General features: G+C 35.5%; 1 protein-coding gene and 2 long non-coding RNA genes across 3 annotated transcripts in view; 2 read left to right on the top strand and 1 right to left on the bottom strand.

Annotated features, from left to right (window-relative positions):
• Positions 1-4,267: 4,267 nt before the first annotated feature.
• On the top strand, positions 4,268-7,102 carry LOC127832667 (uncharacterized). Its single transcript, XR_008027049.1, has 5 exons — positions 4,268-4,382; positions 5,010-5,056; positions 5,331-5,796; positions 6,010-6,151; positions 6,522-7,102. It is a non-coding gene; the product is annotated as an uncharacterized LOC127832667 (long non-coding RNA).
• A 268-nt stretch (positions 7,103-7,370) lies between these two features.
• On the top strand, positions 7,371-11,371 carry LOC127832668 (uncharacterized). The gene is made up of 3 exons (XR_008027050.1): positions 7,371-7,462; positions 7,961-8,086; positions 8,250-11,371. It is a non-coding gene; the product is annotated as an uncharacterized LOC127832668 (long non-coding RNA).
• Positions 11,372-18,086: 6,715 nt separating this feature from the next.
• Positions 18,087-22,500, bottom strand: part of LOC127832655 (serine-rich adhesin for platelets-like) — a 4,821-nt gene continuing 407 nt past the window's right edge. The window contains exons 2-7 of the mRNA XM_052358268.1: positions 21,745-22,500; positions 21,051-21,126; positions 20,761-20,892; positions 20,346-20,494; positions 19,928-20,048; positions 18,087-19,532 (exon numbers count right to left, since the gene is read on the bottom strand). The exon at positions 21,745-22,500 is cut by the window's right edge and continues 61 nt beyond it. Coding sequence (XP_052214228.1) covers positions 20,408-20,494; positions 20,761-20,892; positions 21,051-21,126; positions 21,745-22,500 — 1,051 coding nt within the window. The 3' untranslated portion in view covers positions 18,087-19,532; positions 19,928-20,048; positions 20,346-20,407. The remainder of the gene's footprint in view (positions 19,533-19,927; positions 20,049-20,345; positions 20,495-20,760; positions 20,893-21,050; positions 21,127-21,744) is intronic.

The raw sequence follows: 22,500 nt of genomic DNA, 5'->3' as shown, positions 1-22,500 counted from the left end.
TTAACTTTTGACATTTTTTTTATGTTTTTCTTTTCCTTATTTTAGGATTGTTGGTGTGTGTTGTGTGGAATTTTTATTTGTAGTACCTAACATTAAGTGTATACAATATTTTGACCAAAGGAATTTGTTCAATTTAACTCCGTTTGTTATTTTGATAATTTCATGCATGCGCTGTATATTTCTTCAAAAGCAACATTTTGCATCATATTTTTTTTTAATAGCATTTTCTTATATGTTCTACAAGTGTTAACGAGGCTATTGACTTATAAATTGAATTTATTGCCATAATATTTATTGAAGTATTTCTATGTGAAGAATACGCCTTTTTACACTTTACATGAACCTTAACAGTGCATTCTTTGATATCAAGTTACCTCACCCGGTAAGATTTAAATAAACACACACAAACGAGAAAATAACACTGAATGAAACAAATAAGTTCACAGCGTGTCAATCACATTTATTTTAACTAAATTAGCTTAATTAGATCCAAAAAACTAATACTTTAGCTGCGTGCCTAAAAATTTTGCTGTTGTTCATATAAGCGTGGTCTGTATTGTTATCACCGGGCCGTATAATCAATGCCTCGTGTATAATTGATGCCCTGTGGTTTGTATTGTTATCACCGGGCCGTATTATCGATGCCCCGTGGTTTGTATTGTTATCACCGGGGTGTATAATCAAAGCCCCGTGGTTTTTATTGTTATCAACGGGTCGTATAATCGATGCCGGTGGTTTGTATTGTTATCACCGGGCCGTATTATCGATGCCCCGTGGTTTGTATTGTTATCACCGAGGTGTATAATTGAAGCCCCGTGGTTTGTATTGTTATCAACGGGTCGTATAACGATGCCGGTGGTTTGTATTGTTATCACCGGGCTGTATTATCGATGCCCCATGGTTTGTATTGTTATCACCGGGCTGTAAAATCGATGCCCCGTGGTTTGTAGTGGGGACGATTGAACTTTACCGGCACGCAACATTTAACATAAAACAGCGTACCCTAACCCTTAACACCTTAAACATAACAACTAACGCAAAACCTTAAAATCCTTTTTTATCCTATATATTTCTTTGGTATCAGGGGCTACCGCTCCCAAGCCCCTGCTTTGTCGATGGTGGTAAACAACTGCGTACCGGTAAAGTTCAATCTAGCCTTGTAGTGTTGCCACCGGGCCGTTTAATGGATGCCCCGTGGTTTTGTATTGTTATCGCCGGGGTGTATAATCGATACCCTGTGGTTTGTATAGTTATCACCGGTATCACCGGGCCGTATAATCGATGCCCAGTGTTTTGTATTGTTATCACCGGGGTGATAATCGATGCCCCGTGGTTTGTATTGTTATCACCGGGGTGTATAACCTTTGCCCCGTGGTTTGTATTGTTATCGCCGGGGTGTATAATTGATGTCTCGTGGTTTGTATTGTTATCACCGGGGTGTATAATCGATGCCCCGTGGTTTTTATTTAATGCTTTCCAGTGGGTTATAGAGAAATATCAGGGAAATAAAACTGGTATATCACTGTTTTAAACAGTGTTTTGTATTGTTATCACCGGGGTGTATAATCGATGCCCTGTGGTTTGTATTGTTATCACCGGGATGTATAACCGTTGCCCCGTGGTTTGTATTGTTATCACCGGGGTGTATAATTGATGCCCTGTGGTTTGTATTGTTATCACCGGGCTGTATAATCGATACCCCGTGGTTTGTATTGTTATCACCAGGGTGTATAAATTATGCCCCGTGGTTTGTATTGTTATCACCGGGCCTTATAATCGATGCCCCGTGGTTTGTATTGTTATCACTGGGTCGTATAATCGATGCCCCGTGGTTTGTATTGTTATCACCGGGGTGTATAATTGATGTCCCACGGGGTATAGTGGTATCACCGGGGTTTGTAATTCATTCAATGCAGCCTGTGTTGTTATCACCGGGGTTCGTAATTCATTCCACGCAGCCTGTGTGGTTATCACCATGGTTTGTAATTCATTCCAAGCAGCCTGTGTAGTTATCACCAGGGTTTGTAATTCATTCCACGCAGCTTTTGTATTGTCAACGGGGTTTGTATTTCGTTTCATGCAGTCTGTGTAGTTCGCATCGGGGTTTGTAATTGATTCCATGCAGCGTGTGTAGTTATCACCGGGGTTTGTAATTCACTCCATGCAGCCTGTGTATTTATCACTGTGGCTTGTAATTGATTACATGCAGCCTGTGTAGTTATCACAGGGTTTTGTAATTCATTACAGGCAGCGTATATAGTTTTCTTTGGAGTTTGTAATTCACTCCCCGCACTTTGTTTCTTTAATGTGTTTGGTCTTTGTTTTTTATTCTAGTGTCGTGAGTACGCGAGAAAGATGGCAGAATCAAAATCGGTATGGTTCCACAGAATAAAACGTTATTGAAATAACATTTGAAAGTTAATAATGATATATTCGTTTTTTGTTTTTGCAATATGGTATGGTGCACATACTGTTGTTTAGTTACAACGTTTTATGACAGGCTTTGTTTATTATTTCGATTATAACCTTCCTAAAGAAGCATTCGTATTGATATTACCAGTGCTTTGTACGTAGTGGTTATCTGAATGCAATTGTGCCTTATACCAAGTACTTATTTTTAAGAAGTCAAGAAAGAGAGCATATGTATATAGCAATCCATATTCTCTTGCTGGAACTTTGAAGTATGACTCTTTTGCGATGCCAACATCAAGCCGTACAGGCACAGTTCCCCGAGTTGGATCATTAGGTGCCAGGCAAATGCAAGGGACATCGTATGCAACTGCTCAGGTAAACATGTTCAATCGAACTCTTCACTACTTCACTCGCGTTTACACGGAGTATGCTATGAAAGAAATTGTTTGTCCATTGCTTGAGCTTTAATTCACTCGTCTTTGTTAATATGGTCACTCAGCATAACAGTATCATAATATTTTGTCCGACCTTTCACATTTTAACAATTTTATGACGCTATTTTGTATAATCACTGTTTAGACCAAGAATGGACGTACTGCTAAATATACACAAGAAAGTCCTGCATTTTCCGGCTCCATAACATTACCAGTTTTGCCATCAGAAGCCGAACAATATTATAGTTTGATCAAGTCAACGGGTTCATATATGCCCGTAAACGAATCTCTGGATGTATTCGTTCTGTTAGACTGCGACGAGCACACAAAATTCATAAAGGTAGTTTTTTTAATTCAGCGTACTGTTTTAAACCGCTAGGTGACATTGTTTTCTCAAGTCAAAACATTTTAATAATATATTGTCACAATTCAATTTCGTTTTCAAGTGCAGTATGTATGTTTAATTTATTTATCGATGGCTTTGAGATGATTAAGAAATTGTACCGTAACTTATTAGGCTGTGAGATACTTGTGTGTTTTATTCTAGTTTGTGTTACTGGTGTTGACAACAAAGTCAAAAACATTACTGTTTATTCCAGATATTATTTATTACAGGCAAATTCCCCAGTGATTGTAAATCGCAAAGGATCATGCTACACATGCACATGTTCACCAGACAGGACACAATTCGTTGATAATTTTGAAACGCCCACTCCAGGTAAGCAAACGCTGGCTGTATATATAGAGGATATTTATTGGATTCTGTGGAATATCGATTTTATTTCACGAGTGGTCATAAAAAATAATATTTTCACGAGTGGTGCAGCCATGAAAATATGTATTTTTTATGATCACGTGTGAAATAAAATTGATATTCCATCGAATCCCCCAAAAAATCTTTTTATTTTATGCTTTTTTCACCGTTTATTGACATTGTCAAAGAGTTTAACTGGATAATTTTCGCTGTGAAAACAGTGAAATACCAGTTTTATTTCACTGATATTTCTCTATAAAACAATGCAAAGGATAAAATAAATACGCGAAAACACTCGTACTCGTGCCACATTTTTTGCACATTTAAAATGTTAGGCATAAATCTAGTGTTTTTTTTCCCCTTAACCGACCCCATTTTAGTGCTGACTATTAATCTCATTTAAAGATTATTTCACTGTGAGAATGTGTATACCTGTTTTAAGCATGTTGGTTTAACTCCATCATATTTAAAGAATTTTGCTACTTGGTTTCCTTGTTTTTGAAGTGTGCAAAATGGTATTTACATTAAAATAAAGCAAATAACAACAAGTTACGCCGACCTCAATTCCTAATTATGTAAGTGAACATAACCAATTTGGTTGCTGGTTGCATTTTATGTTGCGTGTTTATATTGTATATTGAATGTTAATCGATGTATAATTATGTTGCTTTTATCAGAGGTAGACAGATTACATCCCGAATGTGTTCATATCTTTGTCGTGAAAATCATCGTCCAAGAATATCTAAATAGAGCCGGTCTGGAAGATTGTCCTGTCCTTAAAGGTATTGTAAACTTACAGTGTTCAGTCGAATGCACAAATGTAATTAAGTGTAAATGACTGAAGTTATATTGAAATATTGAAAAAGACAATTATGCTATATAAAATAATTCTTCATGCTTAGCATTGACCGTTCCAAGGCGGTGCCCAAGCTGTATTCAACTTTATTTGCTATGTGTGAAGTTGTGTGCTGTGCTGTGCCGTTCGGCAATTAGTCACATGTAAATAAAGGACCTGGGGAATGTTTTAATAAACATCGTAGTACACATTTATGATACGATACATTTTTCGAAGATGAGTTATTGCTAAAGTCCATACATATGATAAAGAATTTTCAGTTCTTAATAAATAACATTGGCATATCTAGCGTCGTATATATTTGGTGAGAATGGTGGGATAGTTCTACTACTTACTAAGATTACAAAATTATCTCGTGAGTTAAAATTTTCGTACGATCGTTAATGAAACGACCCCAGACGGGGTTGAGAATGGAATTGCTGTGCTGCTGGGGCAGCTGAAGTTTCACCTTTTTTTACTTTCATATTATAATAAATAATATACATGTTTTGTATTACATTGTATATACCGGTAATTTGTTAGCTTACATCCGTCACGATAACTGTAATTGCAGATGCATGTGGACATGACTATGCTAGCAATATCGCATATGGAAAAGAGGTACTTGTTACTCATTACTGACCTAGTAATTTTCGTCAGCAGTCGTATCTCGCCTAAAGTATGGTATTGAAATAAATAGACACTCCGATTCATTTAACGTAATATTTTCCATTAGTTTTGACTGGGACTGTGGAAAATGCATGAATTGCACTACTGGATATATACATACTTTAAAATAATGGTTTGTAGTTTGACATTAACATTTAAACTTTTTTGCACTCAGTGTTATTGTTTAATTTTATTCATATTTTATGATTCAGTTTTGTTATTTCAGTTAGATGAGTCACATGAACACATAGTTCCATTTTTGGACAACAAGTATGTTGTGCGTGTTGACGGAAGTTACTCCGTTTTACGGACAAATTTCGGTACATTAAAGTGTCTAACTTGCAAAAATGGTAACAGCTGCAAACACACGCAATTTGTAAATAAACTGCTGAACCAATCAGTAGAAGATATGTCTGAATGCGTGCATAAAATTCATTGTGAAATTCATATTATGAGCAACAAAAATAATTACGAACTCAAGTGCTTTTCCTCTCATAAGATCCCCTTTATATTGGATAATTGCGCCATAAATAACCGATCTTCCGATCTGTATCCAATAAATGATGGTATTCGTCAAGTGTTACCAAGGCATCAAAAGAAATGTATGATTTGCCAAAATTTACAATTTGAACTCAAACCAGTGGAACATGTGTCTACATTCCTTTCGAAGTACGAGTGTGTCCCTGTTCAAGGTGAGTGATTACTAGAATGAATCTAAATCGTAATGTTGTATTTGGTTTTATTGGATTAAAAAATGCTCCTCATGTGCATTTCCTTCTAATTGTGATAAAAATTATTACAAAAATGCCGTTCTTAGTACCAGTGCCAATGTAGTAATATAAGTGTGTAACCTGTAAGCTAGATTAAAAAAATACATCTTGTTAAATCAAACCATTGTTTTTAAGTGTACGAGAGGATATGCGTGGCAACCGGTTGCAGTTCCGTTACATGTTATGATGGGCAACAAGACTGTGTGCTGAACATGGGGCGATTTCTCATCCACTACGAAGTGCTGAGGGATTTCATGTTTCAGTATCTGTATTCGAGGTAACGCTTCTGTTCGCACTCTCAAAGTTTAATTGTGAAGATTTTTCACATAGTTTAGATCTGGTTGGACGTAGCGTTTTAACTACTACTACTTCTACTACTACCACTACTACTACTGCTGCTGCTGCTGCTGCTGCTGCTACTACTACTACTACTACTACTACTAAAACTACTACTAATAATACTACTAATACTTATACTACTACTTATAATAATAATAATAATAATAATAATAATAATAATACTTATACTAATATTAATAATGATGCTTAATTAATATTAATGCTGAGTTCTGTGCAAGAGTATATATTATCTATATACGTATTGGTTGTTGATATAACGGTTAAAGCAACATATACCATTATTGTAGATCAACAATGTTCTCCTTTTACAACGTCTGGCTGCAACATCAATCCGATAACGGGAACACGCAATTTGCCCGAATATTCTCGTACATGTACTTTCGACAGACGTGGTTCGCTTATCTGCAGTTGATGGACATTGACTTTGAAGCGGATTTTACGTGTCGTGAATGTGGTCCATCACCGGTCACCATGCTTTTTGATGGCACATGCCTGTCTTTTAAAAAAAACTTTTTATGTAGCGATGAGGACATACTTCTGGAAAAGCAGACTTCCAAACTTTCTGGCAGATATGTATAATGTTTTTGTTTTTAAATATATAAAGTGTTTCTATTCAAGATGTTAATAACATTGTGAAAATATACGTCAAATGTATGCTAACATTTATTATCCACATCAAAGAATGTTTTCAAATGCTGTTTGTCGTTGATGGGTCACTAGATCGGTCGGTTTGTATGTACGCTCACTAAGCCCTCTTCATCATAACCTTCAAACAATAATGAATAGGTTCATAAAATACAGGCAAAGTACTCTACTAAGTGTATGGAGATACTCGCGTCTGTTTCCTTGGAAATAACCGAGAACTTACGTAGGCTTTGAAGCAAAGATCGGAAAGACAAACTCTTGATCGATATGCGAACATCATAAGTACTCTGCAAACACAAACACTCTGAATCAAACTGTTCATTGCTTTTAAAACTATGAGCTTAAAATGATTTATATAGAACATTTATGTTTTACCGCATAGCTTTTGTCGGGAATAATTATTTTTATCAATGTTTGATTATTATTATATATTATATTCAACATTTCACTAGTCACAGCGAGTGACTCAACTAAATGAGTGCTATAAATTACAACATTTTAGGAATCTGCTATGGATTCGAGGTGATGGAATGTGCAGAATCCCCAAACAGGCCTTTTACTTTCCTTAAAACAAGATTTGAAAGTAAGAATGCTGTGTATTCGAATCATTTATTTTATTGACCTAATATAACTTTCAACCTGTGTTGATTTCGGAGATAGATATTATGTATGTATATATATGTATAATTGTATTTACTAATTAAGTCAAAGTATTTATTGTATTTTCAAGTTAACACATTATTTGAAGCAGAAGTTGGGTAAGAGTGACAGTTAAAAAAAATTCATAATAAAGCCCCACATCACGATCCTCGGATGTGCACATATAATATGGTGCTCTACCAAGTTAAAAACAAACTCGATGGTTTATGTGTAATGACTACCGATATTGTATGTGAAATGAGTATGTTCATAAATAACATAACATATCTTTATTCTGGCATAAAATAGCACAATGCATACTTATTGCCATAATATAATAAATGTAGTATTGCCAAAATATAATAAATGTAGTATTGCAATCCTGAAAAATCCAAAAATAGAAGGTACCAATTTGTTTGGTTACATTCAATTATTGTTACAGGGGCACCAGAAATCATTATTTACGACAATGCGTGCAATCTTCATCAGTATGCCTTAAACAGGGATCCAGTTTTCTTCTCTCATACAAGAATGGTTGTGGATGGATTGCATTGGGATAACCATACTGGTAAGCCATGCTTCTATTCTTAAATATGTCTATACTCTGCATTGTAAACAGAACATATCGTTATCTGAAACTCTAATGTCAGGTTATTACACTCAAATATACATTTTTATACTATAGAACTTAGAAATGAAGTGGATTTGACTAAACATTTTTACCTTTTCAGCCTGTGCAATTGGCTACAAGGGATTAGACTACCCCTTCATACGACGGATCAACACCCAGATTGTTGAACAAAATAATGCGAAATTGAAAAAATTAAAATCATCTTTATCTTACATGACGCCCGTTCATTTTTTGATGAGTTTGAAATTCTTTTTGTGGCACTGCAATTTTACATTAAAAAGGTGTAGTCAAAGTGGGAGAAACAATACGTGCTAAAATGTAGGACGTTGGCTATCCACAACTAACAATGTATGTTTGATTTACACAAGAAAGGGCGTTTCTTGTACTTTTGGCACAAACAAATATGTTTATGTGTTGTGTAAAAATAGCTCTTCTAAAAGTGCCACCAAATGTTCTTGGTCATATATAAGAGTGTTTAAGTCCTTTTATCTTTGCTATGTATTTAAATGACCTAGAAGTTGAACTGTTCTTAAAAGGTGCTGAAGGTGTTAATATTGGTACTCTTAAGATTTTTCTGTTAATGTATGCAGATGACATTGTGATTTTTGCAAATTCTGCAGAAGAACTGCAAAAAAAATCTAGATTTTTTATCAACATATTGTAACAGATGGAAATTAACTGTTTATAGAGAGAAAACCAAAGTTATTATATTTAGAAAAGGTGGTAGACTTCCAAATAATCTAAACTTTTATTATGATGGAAACCACATAGAACTTGTGAATAAGTATTCTTATCTCGGTTTAATATTTAACATTATGAGGTTCATTCAAGGAATCACATGAGAAATTGTCCGGTCAGGCTCTTAAAGCGATATTTAAACTCAGAAAATATCCGTACAGTTACGTTTATATTACCGTTGAACATATGTTAGATCTCTTTGAAAAGATGGTTTAATCAATACTGTTTTATTGTGTTGAGATTTGGGGATTTACTCGAGCAACGCCGATTGAAAGAGTGCATACAAAGTTTTGCAAGTCTGTATAAGTTGTTAAATGTAACACTCAAAATGATTTTATTTATGGTGATCTTGGCCGTATGGATTTACATTCCCAAAGGCTTGTTTGTATTATTAAATATTGGTTGAAGATCACTGGCTGTAGTGATAGAAAATATTTGTCATGTATTTACAATACTATGTTAAATGATATTGATTATAACCACGTAAACAAAACTGGGCTTCACTTGTTAAAGATACGTTGTGTAGATTAGGTTTCTATCATGTATGGCTGCAACAGAGTGTTGGAAACAATAACCAGTTAATTAGTGTATTTAAAAATCAGCGTGTAAAGGACATATTTGTACAGGATTGGCATAGTAAATTGGAAAATTCATCTCAAGCGATATTCTATAACACTTTCTGTAATTTCGAATTTTAACCATAACCTAAACATGTAAATGTTAAATGCTATAGAAATGCTCTTACAAAGTTACGTATGTCATCACATAGATTAAATATTGAAACAGGTAGATGGAATAGAACGCCAATGGAACAAAGGCTATGTAACAAATGTAATAAGAGGACGAATTTCATTTTCTTTTTGAGTGTAAGCTATATGATAGTGTACGAGGTAAAAATCTTAAGCATTATTACTGTCATAGACCAAATATGTTTAAAACTGTCGAGCTGATTACAAAAGATATGTGTGAAATATTACGAAACCTAGCTGTATGTAAGCAAAGCCTTCGAACTGAGAAAAGCACATTATATAATGCATTAATATTTATATCGTTTATTGTATAGCATAAGCTATAATTCACTATCAGTTTCCTGATTCACTTGTCGGTATATCAAAATTGCAATCGTTGTCGGTGTTACTGGGGTCTCTGCATTGCAAATATAGGCATAAATAATTATCAGACACCATAAAGACAAAGTATTAAGCGTCATACGTGTATTACATGACTACAGATAAATTTTAAATTATGTACACAGGGATTTATAAAAATAGAAATCGTTTTTAACACATGGTGATGTATACATATTGTATAATATTAGTGTGGTAGGATCATATGCATGTAAAAGATAGATCCATTATTGATGATAACAGTGTCATTGATGAAACAGTTTATTCAAGTCTCATCACCTTGGAATTAGTGTACTTATGTTTTCGTAATATACTATGAATATTGCATCATGTTATGTGAATATAACATTATTATATGTAATATAAAATATATGAATATTACATCATGATAGGTGATATGTGTTTACCAAAAGTATAATATTAATATTACATCATGATATGGGATATATGTGATGTTAGGAAAATGTGATGTTAGTTGATTCCAGGAAATAAGATCTTGCAAATATTTGCATTTATCATGACCGGCGCTCTGAGTATTTGAATTAAGAACATACAGTTTGTTTGAAATTTGATATTTATGCCCCCCTTCGAAGAAGAGGGGGTATATTGCTTTGCACATGTCGGTCGGTCTGTCGGTCCGTCCACCAGATGGTTTCCGGATGATAACTCAAGAACGCTTAGGCCAAGGATCATGAAACTTCATAGGTACATTGATCATGACTCGCAGATGACCCCTATTGATTTTCAGGTCACTAGGTCAAAGGTCACGGTCACAGTGACTTGAAACAGTAAAATGGTTTTCGGAAGATAACTCAAGAACGCTTATGCCTAGGATCATGAAAGTCCATAGGTACATGATCATGAGTGGCAGATGACCCCTATTGATTTTCAGGTCACTAGGTCAAAGGTCAAGGTCACAGTGACAAAAAACGTATTCACGCAATGACTGCCACTACAACTGACAGCCAACATGGGGGGCATGCATGTATTACAAACAGCCCTTGTTTGAACTTGATGTTGGATGTACAGTGAGATGTTAGTTTACGTTCTACGTAAAACGAATTTGTGTTAATGATTTTGAAAGTGTTATTTTTTATTGACACTTTTTGTAGAACATGCTTTTCAAATAGAAATATTGAAATATCAAATTAATATATGCTGTGTAAATACTGTATGTTTCTTTAGAAAATTGATTTTGAATTTCTAGTGGAGGCGATATGTAGGATTTGTATCAGAACATTATTGTTATTCAACCATAACGTTTTTTATGCAACACCATGTGTTACGAATATATGAATGATATGATATGTGTTGAACACGGACCATAACAGCCTATTTAAACTGTGTAAATATGTATTTGTCGAAATAAAAGTTCTATATATATATGATTTTTTTTAAATAAAATTATTACTATATTACGATGAATAAAGCTGAATATGTTGAATAAAACTATTTAACATGTCGCATATGCCAATTGCTAATAAAATGCTATCATTTTTATGTGTGTGTGTCATATTAGCGGCTTAACCGTATTGAAATAGCATTGATTCAATAAAAGGTCAATAAAGTGATCGACAGAAATAAATTAGCATCAATATCATATGTTTCAAGTTATAACCACACGTTTGTTTAATAGTCACGCCCTAAAAAATAAAATATTGATAATGTCAGTTCTTAGAAAGCAGACGTTGATGGTGACACTTCAGATATTAGTCGTCGTGTTTATATTATATCAGTGGAATTATTTGTATTAAGTGCTCATACCTATGCCAGTTACTGTCAACTTCCCTATAAAAAGCAACGGGGCGTGTATATGACAGTAGCGAAGATCTCGTGATCAATTATCACACAAATATTCACTGGGCGACTTGGTATAACTGTGACTAAACAACTGTCTGTGTGCCATAAGAAACAGCGGTGACTGAACAGCCATCACAGTGTCATAAAAAACTACTGAGACTTAATACATATATCACAGTGTCATAGAAAACTTTACTGAGACTCAATACAGCTATCACCTTGACATAGGAAACATTACTGAGACTCAATACAGTTGTCACCGTGACACAGGAAACATTACTGAGACTCGATACAGTTGTCACCGTGACACAGGAAACATTACTGAGACTCAACACAGCTATCACCATGACATAGGAAACATTACTGAGACTCAATACAGTTGTCGCCGTGACACAGGAAACATTACTGAGACTCAATACAGTTGTCACCGTGACACAGGAAACATTACTGAGACTCAATATAGTTATCACCATGACATAGGAAACATTACAGAGACTCAATACAGTTATCACCGTGACATAGGAAACATTACTGAGACTCAATACAGTTATCACCGTGACACAGGAAACATTACTGAGACTCAATATAGTTATCACCATGACATAGGAAACATTACTGAGACTCAATACAGTTGTCACCGTGACACAGGAAACATTACTGAGACTCAATACAGTTATCACCGTGACATAGGAAACATTACTGAGACTCAATACAGTTATCACCGTGACACATGAAACATTACTGAGACTCAATACAGTTATCATCGTGACATAGGAAACATTACTGAGACTCAATACAGTTGTCACCGTGACACAGGAAACATTACTGAGACTCAATATAGTTATCACCATGACATAGGAAACATTACTGAGACTCAATACAGTTATCACCGTTACATAGGAAACATTACTGAGACTCAATACAGTTATCACCGTGACACATGAAATATTACTGAGACTCAATACAGTTATCACCGTGACATAGGAAACATTACTGAGACTCAATACAGTTATCACCATGACACAGGAAACATTACTGAGACTCAACACAGTTATCACCGTGACATAGGAAACATTACTGAGACTCAATACAGTGATCACCATGACACATGAAACATTACTGAGACTCAATACAGTTATCACCGTGACACAGGAAACATTACTGAGACTCAATACAGTTATCACCGTGACATAGGAAACATTACTGAGACTCAATACAGTTATCACCATGACATAGGAAACATTACTGAGACTCAATACAGTTATCACCGTGACACATGAAACATTACTGAGACTCAACACAGTTATCACCGTTACACAGGAAACATTACTGAGACTCAATACAGTTATCACCGTGACACAGGAAACATTACTGAGACTCAATACAGTTGTCACCGTGACACAGGAAACATTACTGAGACTCAATATAGTTATCACCATGACATAGGAAACATTACTGAGACTCATTACAGTTATCACCGTGACACGGGAAACATTACTGAGACTCAATACAGTTATCACCGTGACACATGAAACATTACTGAGACTCAATACAGTTATCACCGTGACATAGGAAACATTACTGAGACTCAATACAGTTATCACCATGACATAGGAAACATTACTGAGACTCAATACAGTTATCACCGTGACACATGAAACATTACTAAGACTCAACACAGTTATCACCGTTACACAGGAAACATTACTGAGACTCAATACAGTTATCACCGTGACACAGGAAACATTACTGAGACTCAATACAGTTGTCACCGTGACACAGGAAACATTACTGAGACTCAACACAGCTATCACCGTGACACGGGAAACATTACTGAGACTCATTACTGTTATCACCGTGACACATGAACCATTACTGAGACTCATTACAGTTATCACCGTGACACGGGAAACATTACTGAGACTCAATACAGTTATCACCGTGACATAGGAAACATTACTGAGACTCAATACAGTTATCACCGTGACACAGGAAACATTACTGAGACTCAATACAGTTATCACCGTGACACAGGAAACATTACTGAGACTCAATACAGTTGTCACCGTGACACAGGAAACATTACTGAGACTCAATACAGTTATCACCGTGACATAGGAAACATTACTGAGACTCAAAACAGTTATCACCGTGACACATGAAACATTACTGAGACTCAATACCGTTATCATCGTGACATAGGAAACTTTACTGAGACTCAATACAGTTATCACCGTGACACCGGAAACATTACTGAGACTCAATACAGTTATCATCGTGTCATATGATACTTTACGGGGACTCAATACAGTTACCGCCGTGTCATAGGAAACATTACTAAGACCAAATACAGATATAACCGTGGCATCGGAAACATTACTGAGACTGTATACAAATCTCACCGTGTTATAGTATGACAGGCGGTTCGACGCATAATCCCAAGTAACTAGGTTTTTACTGAGAACATAGGTTCTCAGAATGAGAACCTAGGTTCTTACCAGAACTTATGATCCCAAATGAAATCTTGTGTTCTCGTGAAAATTAAATATATATCCGAGAGAACGACGCGAACAACTGTCGAGAACCTAAGTTCTTGTGAAAACCTTGGATATCAAACGAGAACTTAGGTTCCCGCAAATTGTTTTGGCTTTATTATCTGATCTAGATTTGAGAACCTAGGGTTGTGAATATTCGTTAAATATCTGACTGAAAACCGGGGTTCTGAAATGATACCTTAAGTTCTCATGAGAACCTAAGTTCTATGTGTTTATTTGCGTCGTCTCGCCGTGAACATGGGTTCTCGAGCGTAAACTCAGTTTTTCAAAAGAGATCACAGGTTTCTGAAAGTATGTTTAGCGTCTAAGAGCCAAAGGCCATCCGACGCTTTATTCTGGGAACCTAGGTTCTCATGAGAACTATGGTTCCTAAATGAAAACCACGGATTAAGTATTAAAGATGATAACTTAAGTTCTCGTCATCAAAACTATGGTTTTCACCGATTATTTAGCGTCTGTAGAAACCTTGGTTTTCAAATAAGAACCTAGGCTATCGCCGTTTGATGCACTTTTTATGATAACTTGGGATCAGGAGAAGACCTATGATATCGAATAAAAACTTTGGTTCTCGAAGACATGTGCAATCTTAAATCGAGACACTATGTTCTCAGTAAAAACCTAGTTAGTTGGGAATAGGCCGGGTTTCCATGTCTCCGCGTCCGTGTTCCGTGTGTCCTTGTCCGCAAAAAAAAACGAACTGCTTCAAATCTGTTGGAGCGATTCTATGTTTCCGCGTTTCGCGTCCGCAATTTTCGTTCGCGTATTGCGTCGGTGAAAAATCGCTTTTCCCGCACGAGGACTCAGTACACGGACATTGAATGTTTATCAATATAACTATGCTAATTGTCATAAATTCAGCCTGTCCAGAGTGGCTTATCAGCTAGTTTCCGCGTTCTGTACTGTGGTGTTGGAGAAATTAGCTGATAGCGGTATGAAACAAAGAGATAATTAGGATTTTTGTATATCTTTTTATAACAATATTGCAAGATTTGGTTAATAATTATTAATAACTTACCAACGTCATGAACACTTCATCGTTCAGCTCTAATTCTCTAACAAGAGGGTAGTAAGTAAGTAAGTAAGTAAGTAAATAGTTTATTATATTGACATGTGCATTTCGTATGGTATAATATGTACCCGTTGGTTTGGCGGTTTCTTATGATGGCACTTGCCCAGTGCCTATATGTCTGCGTTTCCGTGTACTAACATAGAGTGCTGCCTCAGCAGTCATCATAAAAATGTGTGCTCTTCTAACAACGACATCCTAATCCAAGTGAAACCACGTTTGGAGCTTTTTCTTTTCGAAACTATACCAGAAATGTTGATGAAATGATTGTTAAACTCTTCTAAGATAGCTTCAACATTTTCAATATCTGTATCATTTATACTTATTTTTGTTGGAAGATTTATTGAAGATCGCGGTTTTGTTAAGGCATTAAGAGTATTCCATAGATGCTGTACTGATGCGTTTTCTTTCACCGATTGGTTATAAAACTGCCTTTTACTTTATTATTAGGAATGTTACATGATTTCGGTGTTTTTCTTGTATTCATAAATTTTATGATGCTTTTTTAACCAATCGCGAATTTTAATTTCTTGTCTTATTACCGCTGTAAACCAAATGGGTAGACGATCAGATTTTATTCCTTTTGTTTTTAAAGGCTATATGATTATACTGATAATAATATATAATATTATATTTGTTTATAATGTGGCCGTACGACTGTATGTTACACGCGAAAGACGATACAGGCATTAATCTATTTATTTCGAATATCAGGTTTCAGAGTTCACATGACAGAATATAAAAAAGGGATTCAGATTTCATATTTTATTTACAGCATTTTCATAAGGCCAATGACCCATATGGCAACATTTTAGTACAATCAATATAATAGCTACAGTAATAGACATATAAAAAATGATTATTACAAGCACAAGGTTACACATTTTTTTTAATAATAATTACCTAAGTACTGTCAATAAATAATTTACAGCAGGACACACATATTAACCGTAATTATAATATTTCAGAGAAGTACTCATACTTATCAATATTGCATTAATTTTAACGTACATTTACTCTAAAAAAAATAAAGAGAGTGAAACAAGAAACTCACACAAAAAACTGATTATACAGCTAAAGCATATAGTCGGTACCAAACATAGATGAAATACGTTTCATTTAAGAGGAGTAATCCTACTTTTTATTACTTAATGCATTATTTTTAACATATATTCACTCAACAAAACAAACCAAGAAGGCATTAACAAGAACTCACACAAAAATACTCATTCCACAGGATTTCATTCACATACACAATCAGAAAACAGAACCAGATTACATTCTTCAGCTAGTTGATTGGTAAAAATACATCAAATGGGCGCATATACTTTCGTTGATCTAACTAACAAAGCTGCATGGTCAAAAGGTTATAAAATGTAGTGTTTATAATAATAATAACATACATTGTGCAAATAAAGTGTTTAATACAAAATGATGGCGGAAATCCAAATATTTCACATGCACGAACTAACATCCTTTTTCAACGTAACAATATCAACATAATTTTACATGGGTTCATGGCAATGTTACAGGAGTAATATCGTCAATAAAATAATGAGACTCGTGTTAACATTTAAAATGTGAAATTTTGAAAACTGAAAATATTGCGTAATGCTGCATTAACATAACAGTCTCAATACCAGTCAATAAAAATAAAAATAATGGAAGCGGATGCGTCACTTGACAATAAAAGTGCTAAGTCGTCATTTGTTTCATTTATAATCATTTTTATACACATACAATATTTTTAACTTTTAATTTTATGTAAGTTATGACATCAAAATTACACTGAACAGCATGCATTGTTTACAAGAATTACAAACATGTTGCAGCCGAGAATCGTTTCAGGCTGAATATATATAAAATGATCATTCAGACAACAATTATCAATCACTGAGTCCCATAAACACAGTGATGTCATAACCATGCCTAAGAACATTGGACCCTAATACATTTTGCAACAAAATTAACATTCAGCTATAATATATTTTACGAGTGTTTGAACAAAAATAGATAAACTGCTTTCCAGGCAGGTTTGTGAAGGCTGGAGTATGATTCCAATAATCTGTTAAACATTGTTTCATTTTAGTCCATATAATATTCAAAAAGGAATGTAGTGTTTATGAAATGCAAGCAATACTAAACACATTCACCATTAATGTGCAATATTCTTTTTGGTAGACAGTGAAACAATAGAATACCTTTTCCGGGAGTGTAAACCTATTTAAACTCTATGGGACCAATTGACAACATTTCTAGAGAAACAACAATTAAAAGGAAAACTGCCTCTTTTAAATTGCAGTGGCAATGTAAATACCTTAAACATACCAGAATTTAATAACACTGTGAACAACATTACTATATTAATGAAATATTTCATATTCAGCTGTATGAACTGTTTTATAAATCATTTCAAACAACGAAAGATCCAAATTAAAAAAATAGCCCTCAACGATAAACTTCAAATATTTGAACAAAAAATGGAAACACATAATACTTTCATAATTTAGTCCAGTTGTGTGCTACCCCACTTCATGCAACTCATCTTTAGTTTATATTTATAATTAATGTTTTAAAAAAATCTATCACAAACAAACAAAGCAAAAACCCAACAAACCAACAACTTTTAAATCTACAGAAAACACAAGGTCAAAAAATATGTATATACTTGTGTTTTTTAACAGTTTCAAAAAAGATAATGGGGGGGGGGGGGGGGAGGTAGGGCACGGGGGATGGTTTGGGTGGAGTCTATTGTGGTATGTCAGGTAAGAGTAGTTTTGTCAAAGTATCAATCAAATCTAATCATAAATAAAGAAATTATGGCAATTTTAGCAAAATTTTATAAATTGACCTTGAGAGTCAAGGTCATTCAAAGGTCAAGGTAAAATTTAACTTGCCAGGTACAGTAACCTCATGATAGCATGAAAGTATTTGAAGTTTGAAAGCAATAGCCTTGATACTTTAGAAGTAAAGTGGATCGAAACACAAAATTTAACCATATATTCAAAGTTACTTAGTCAAAAAAGGGCCATAATTCCGTAAAAATGACAACCAGAGTTATGCAACTTGTCCTTTTACTGTACCCTTATGATAGTTTGCGAGTGTTCAAAGTATGAAAGCAATATCTATGATACTTTAGGGCTAAAGTGGACCAAAACACAAAACTTAACCAAATTTTCAATTTTCTAAGTATAAAGGGCCCATAAATCCGTCCAAATGCCAGTCAGAGTTACATAACTTTGCCTGCAAAGTCCCCTTATGATAGTTAATAAGTGTTGCAAGAATGAAAGCAATAGCTTTGATACTGTAGGAATAAAGTTGACCTAAACACAAAACTTAACCAAATTTTCAATTTTCTAAGTATAAAAAGGGCACATAATTCTTTCAAAATGCCAGTCAGAGTTACATAACTTTGCCTGCACATTTTCTTATGATAGTTAGTAAGTGTTGCAAGTATGAAAGCAATAGCTTTGATACTTAAGGAATAAAATTGACCTAAACACAAAACTTAACCAAAAGTTTCAATTTTCTAAGTATAAAAAGGGCACATAATTCTGTCAAAATGCACGCCAGAGTTATCTAACTTTGCCTGCCCAGTCCCCTCATGATAGTAAGTAAGTGTACCAAGTTTGAATGCAATAGAATTGATACTTTCTGAGAAAAGCGGACCTAAACGCAAAACTTAACCAGACGCCGACGCCAACGCAGACGCCAAGGTGATGACAATAGCTCATAATTTTTTTTCACAAAATAGATGAGCTTAAAATGCATTTAAAGTTGTTACGCAAAAAAAAATCCACTTCAGTTCAGTGTCATGTATATATTGCGGTGCAGATTACACATACGTAGTCTTTTATGCTTTTAGGGTCGCTTATGTTAACACAGTTACAATGTACCCAACGACCACACACATCGCAGTTTATCCACGTGCACGCCCCCTTTGGCTGCGTGCACGGCAACGCATCACACATGCGGTCAGGGTCATCGGGGCTCTGGCTGGCAGTACAAATGGCATGCATTACGTACTTCCGCATGGCCAACGCATGATGGTGGCCCAACATATGGGGTTGGACGCCTTCTGTGATTGCTAAGGCGTTCTGAAAAAAATACACACAGATACTATAGAAATGTCAAGATATTCCTTAAGCGACTAAATTTTTTAAAGCATCAAAATCAATAGGTTACTCATAGGACATATGAGGCAGATTCAAAACACTTTTATTTTACATCTCCATAAATATTGCCAATAAATGTCAATTTCATCAACCAGATAAGATTATATCATGTATGTATCTAGTTTTACATTGCGTACAAGTTCAGTATCATCAATAAAAAAACAACAGTTATTTCTAACACTGGTTTGATTCGTCAAAAAGCTTACTTAAAACCCGCATGCCTACCTTTATTCAAGCTTAACACATATATTGTATTCATTTTAATTTGATTTGAACAAAAAAATAATAACTTGGGAAAAATTAAGTGTTCACATTACCAGCATAACAAAAGCGCCACAAGCACTGCTGTCGCGCTGCCGAGCGGACACCAGGCTCCCCGTTAACCACTCGAGTGGCAGGTCATCTGGAATGGCCTGATCTCTGCGCTTGGCGAACTTCCTTTAATACAAAACATAAATTTGGAATGATGTATAAGTTTCAAAAGCTAATTGTAATTTGACAGGTTTGCAATTATGTTTGATAATTCTTTAAACAACATACTCAATGATATACTAATCATGCATTCTTAACTAGTAGTTTGGAAAATAAGCAACAGTTTAGAACACGCATTAATGGAATTGAATAAATTGTTGATATTTGTATTTTATTGCCGAAACAAGTTATCTGTGAGCATGATTTAAAAACATGAGTCATATAACAGTGTTGAATACATAATAATTATAATAATGATCTTACAACCAAAAGCCTGGAAGAAGACGGTTCTTCCATCCTAGTGAGTCCAGTATGGACAAGGTTCTTTAGTCAAGGTCTGCCACCATTAACACCCAGTGGTTGTCGTTTATATTCACTGGCAGAAAAACCCATTTGTAATTCTGGAACTTGATCTGTAAAGATATGTCTACTTGACTTGCATGGTACCAATTCAAGACTATTTAACACGATGAAATACGAAACCATGTAATTGCTGAACTTAAGCTATATTTAATGATAATTACAACCATTACACAAGATTGGAAATAGATAGATTTATGCCATTTATAGTATGCTATGAATAACAAGACATTACTGTACCACTTGTCTTAAAAACATTCTGTAACAATAAAAGGTCTAAGTTTATACTGTTTCATCGACTTTTACGAATTTAATCTACCTTCCGGAACCTCCATGTATCCATATTACCCGCCATCCACATCGTCATCAGGTAGCTGGGTAACGCTAATACCTTATGACCAGATGTTGCGTTATGCACCATAGCTAAATGATGGAGGTAGGCGTTAATGATCTGTAATAAATAATTTTACAACTATTTTAAATAACACATATACTAAAATTGATGTTAAAACATTCATTACAAATAACACTGTTGTACATATATATTAATATCATTTACTTTGCACAATATCAGTTTGCTGAAATATGTTTTACAACGAAGACAAGTACCTTATCGTTTATCCATTTTGGGTTATGCAACGTTTTCATATCAGACATCCCAAGCACTTCATTTCCGATCTGGAATCTAAACAGTAAACAGTTTTCCACCTAACACCATATAATGAACAATCAGCAAAGTCATCAGTCCTGTGCTCTTACAAAGTCATCAGTCCTATGCCCTTACTAACAAAGTCATCAGTCCTGTGCCAGTACTCATAAAGTAATCAGTCATGTGCCCGTACTCACAAAGTCATCAGTCCTGTGCCCGTACTCACAAAGTCATCAGTCATGTGCCCGTACTCACAAAGTCATCAGTCCTGTGCCCGTACTTACAAAGTCATCAATCCTGTGCCCATAAAGTGATCAGTCCTGTGCCCGTACTCACAAAGTCATCAGCCATGTGCCCGTACTCACAAAATCATCAGTTTTGTACCCGTACTCACAAAGCCATCAGTACGGTGCCCATATTCACAAAGTCACCAGTCCTGAGCCAATATCGTAACGGGTACAAGATTTAAAAAAGGAATGAGTCAGACTGACTGTAATTCACCTTTACAGCGTAAAATAAATAGACGTGCAGTCTTACAGCCTTACTGATAATCTCGAATAAACCACAAACGATTAAATCCACATATATCAGCAATTGTATGTTTCCCGAGGGAAATGTGATCTTTACAATCAAAACATATGAAAAATTATTTACCTTTTGTTTTTGGCCTCTCTCGATATGTCTACATCCGCTATTCCGTGTAGAATTCTTTCAAGTCTTTCAACGGGATTTTCCTCTCCTGTCAATCTGGTATTGTCCGTGTCGTATGTCTTTGTCGTCGTCTCTTTCCTGTAGGTGTCGTATATCGTCGTCGTCTTTTCAGTGTCGTTTGTCGTCGTCGTCATCGTCTCAGTAGTGCCCGTGTCGTATGTCGTCTTCTCAGTCATGTCCGTGTCGTATGTCGTCGTCATCGTCTCAATCTTGACCGTGTCGTATATCATCGTTATCTTCTTAGTCGTGTCCGTGTCGTATGTCGTTGCCGTCGTCTCCGTCGTGTCCTTGTCGAATGTCGTCGCCCTGGTCTCAGTCTTGTCATTGTCATATGTCGTCGCAATCATCTCAGTCGTGTCCATGTCGTTAGTCGTCGTCATCGTCTCATTCTTGTCCGTGTCATATGTTGTCGCCATCGTTTCAGTCGTGACCGTGTCGCATGTCGTCGTGATCATCTCAGTCATGTCGGTGTCATATGGCGTCGTCATCATCGCAGTCACGTTCCTGTCGTTTGCCGTCGTCATACTCGTAGTCAAGTTCGTGTCGTTTTCCGTCGTCATAGTCGCAGTCCCATTTGTGTCGTTTGCCGTCGTCATAGTCGCAGTCCCGTTCGTGTCGTTTGTCGTCGTCATAGTCGCAGTCCCATTCATGTCGTTTGCCGTCGTCATTGTCTCAGTCATGTCCATTTCGTCCTCGTCT

This window comes from Dreissena polymorpha, chromosome 5 (genome assembly GCF_020536995.1).
Source record: "Dreissena polymorpha isolate Duluth1 chromosome 5, UMN_Dpol_1.0, whole genome shotgun sequence".
NCBI classification, from domain to species: domain Eukaryota; kingdom Metazoa; phylum Mollusca; class Bivalvia; order Myida; family Dreissenidae; genus Dreissena; species Dreissena polymorpha.
This window is presented reverse-complemented; position numbering and strand designations above follow the sequence as displayed.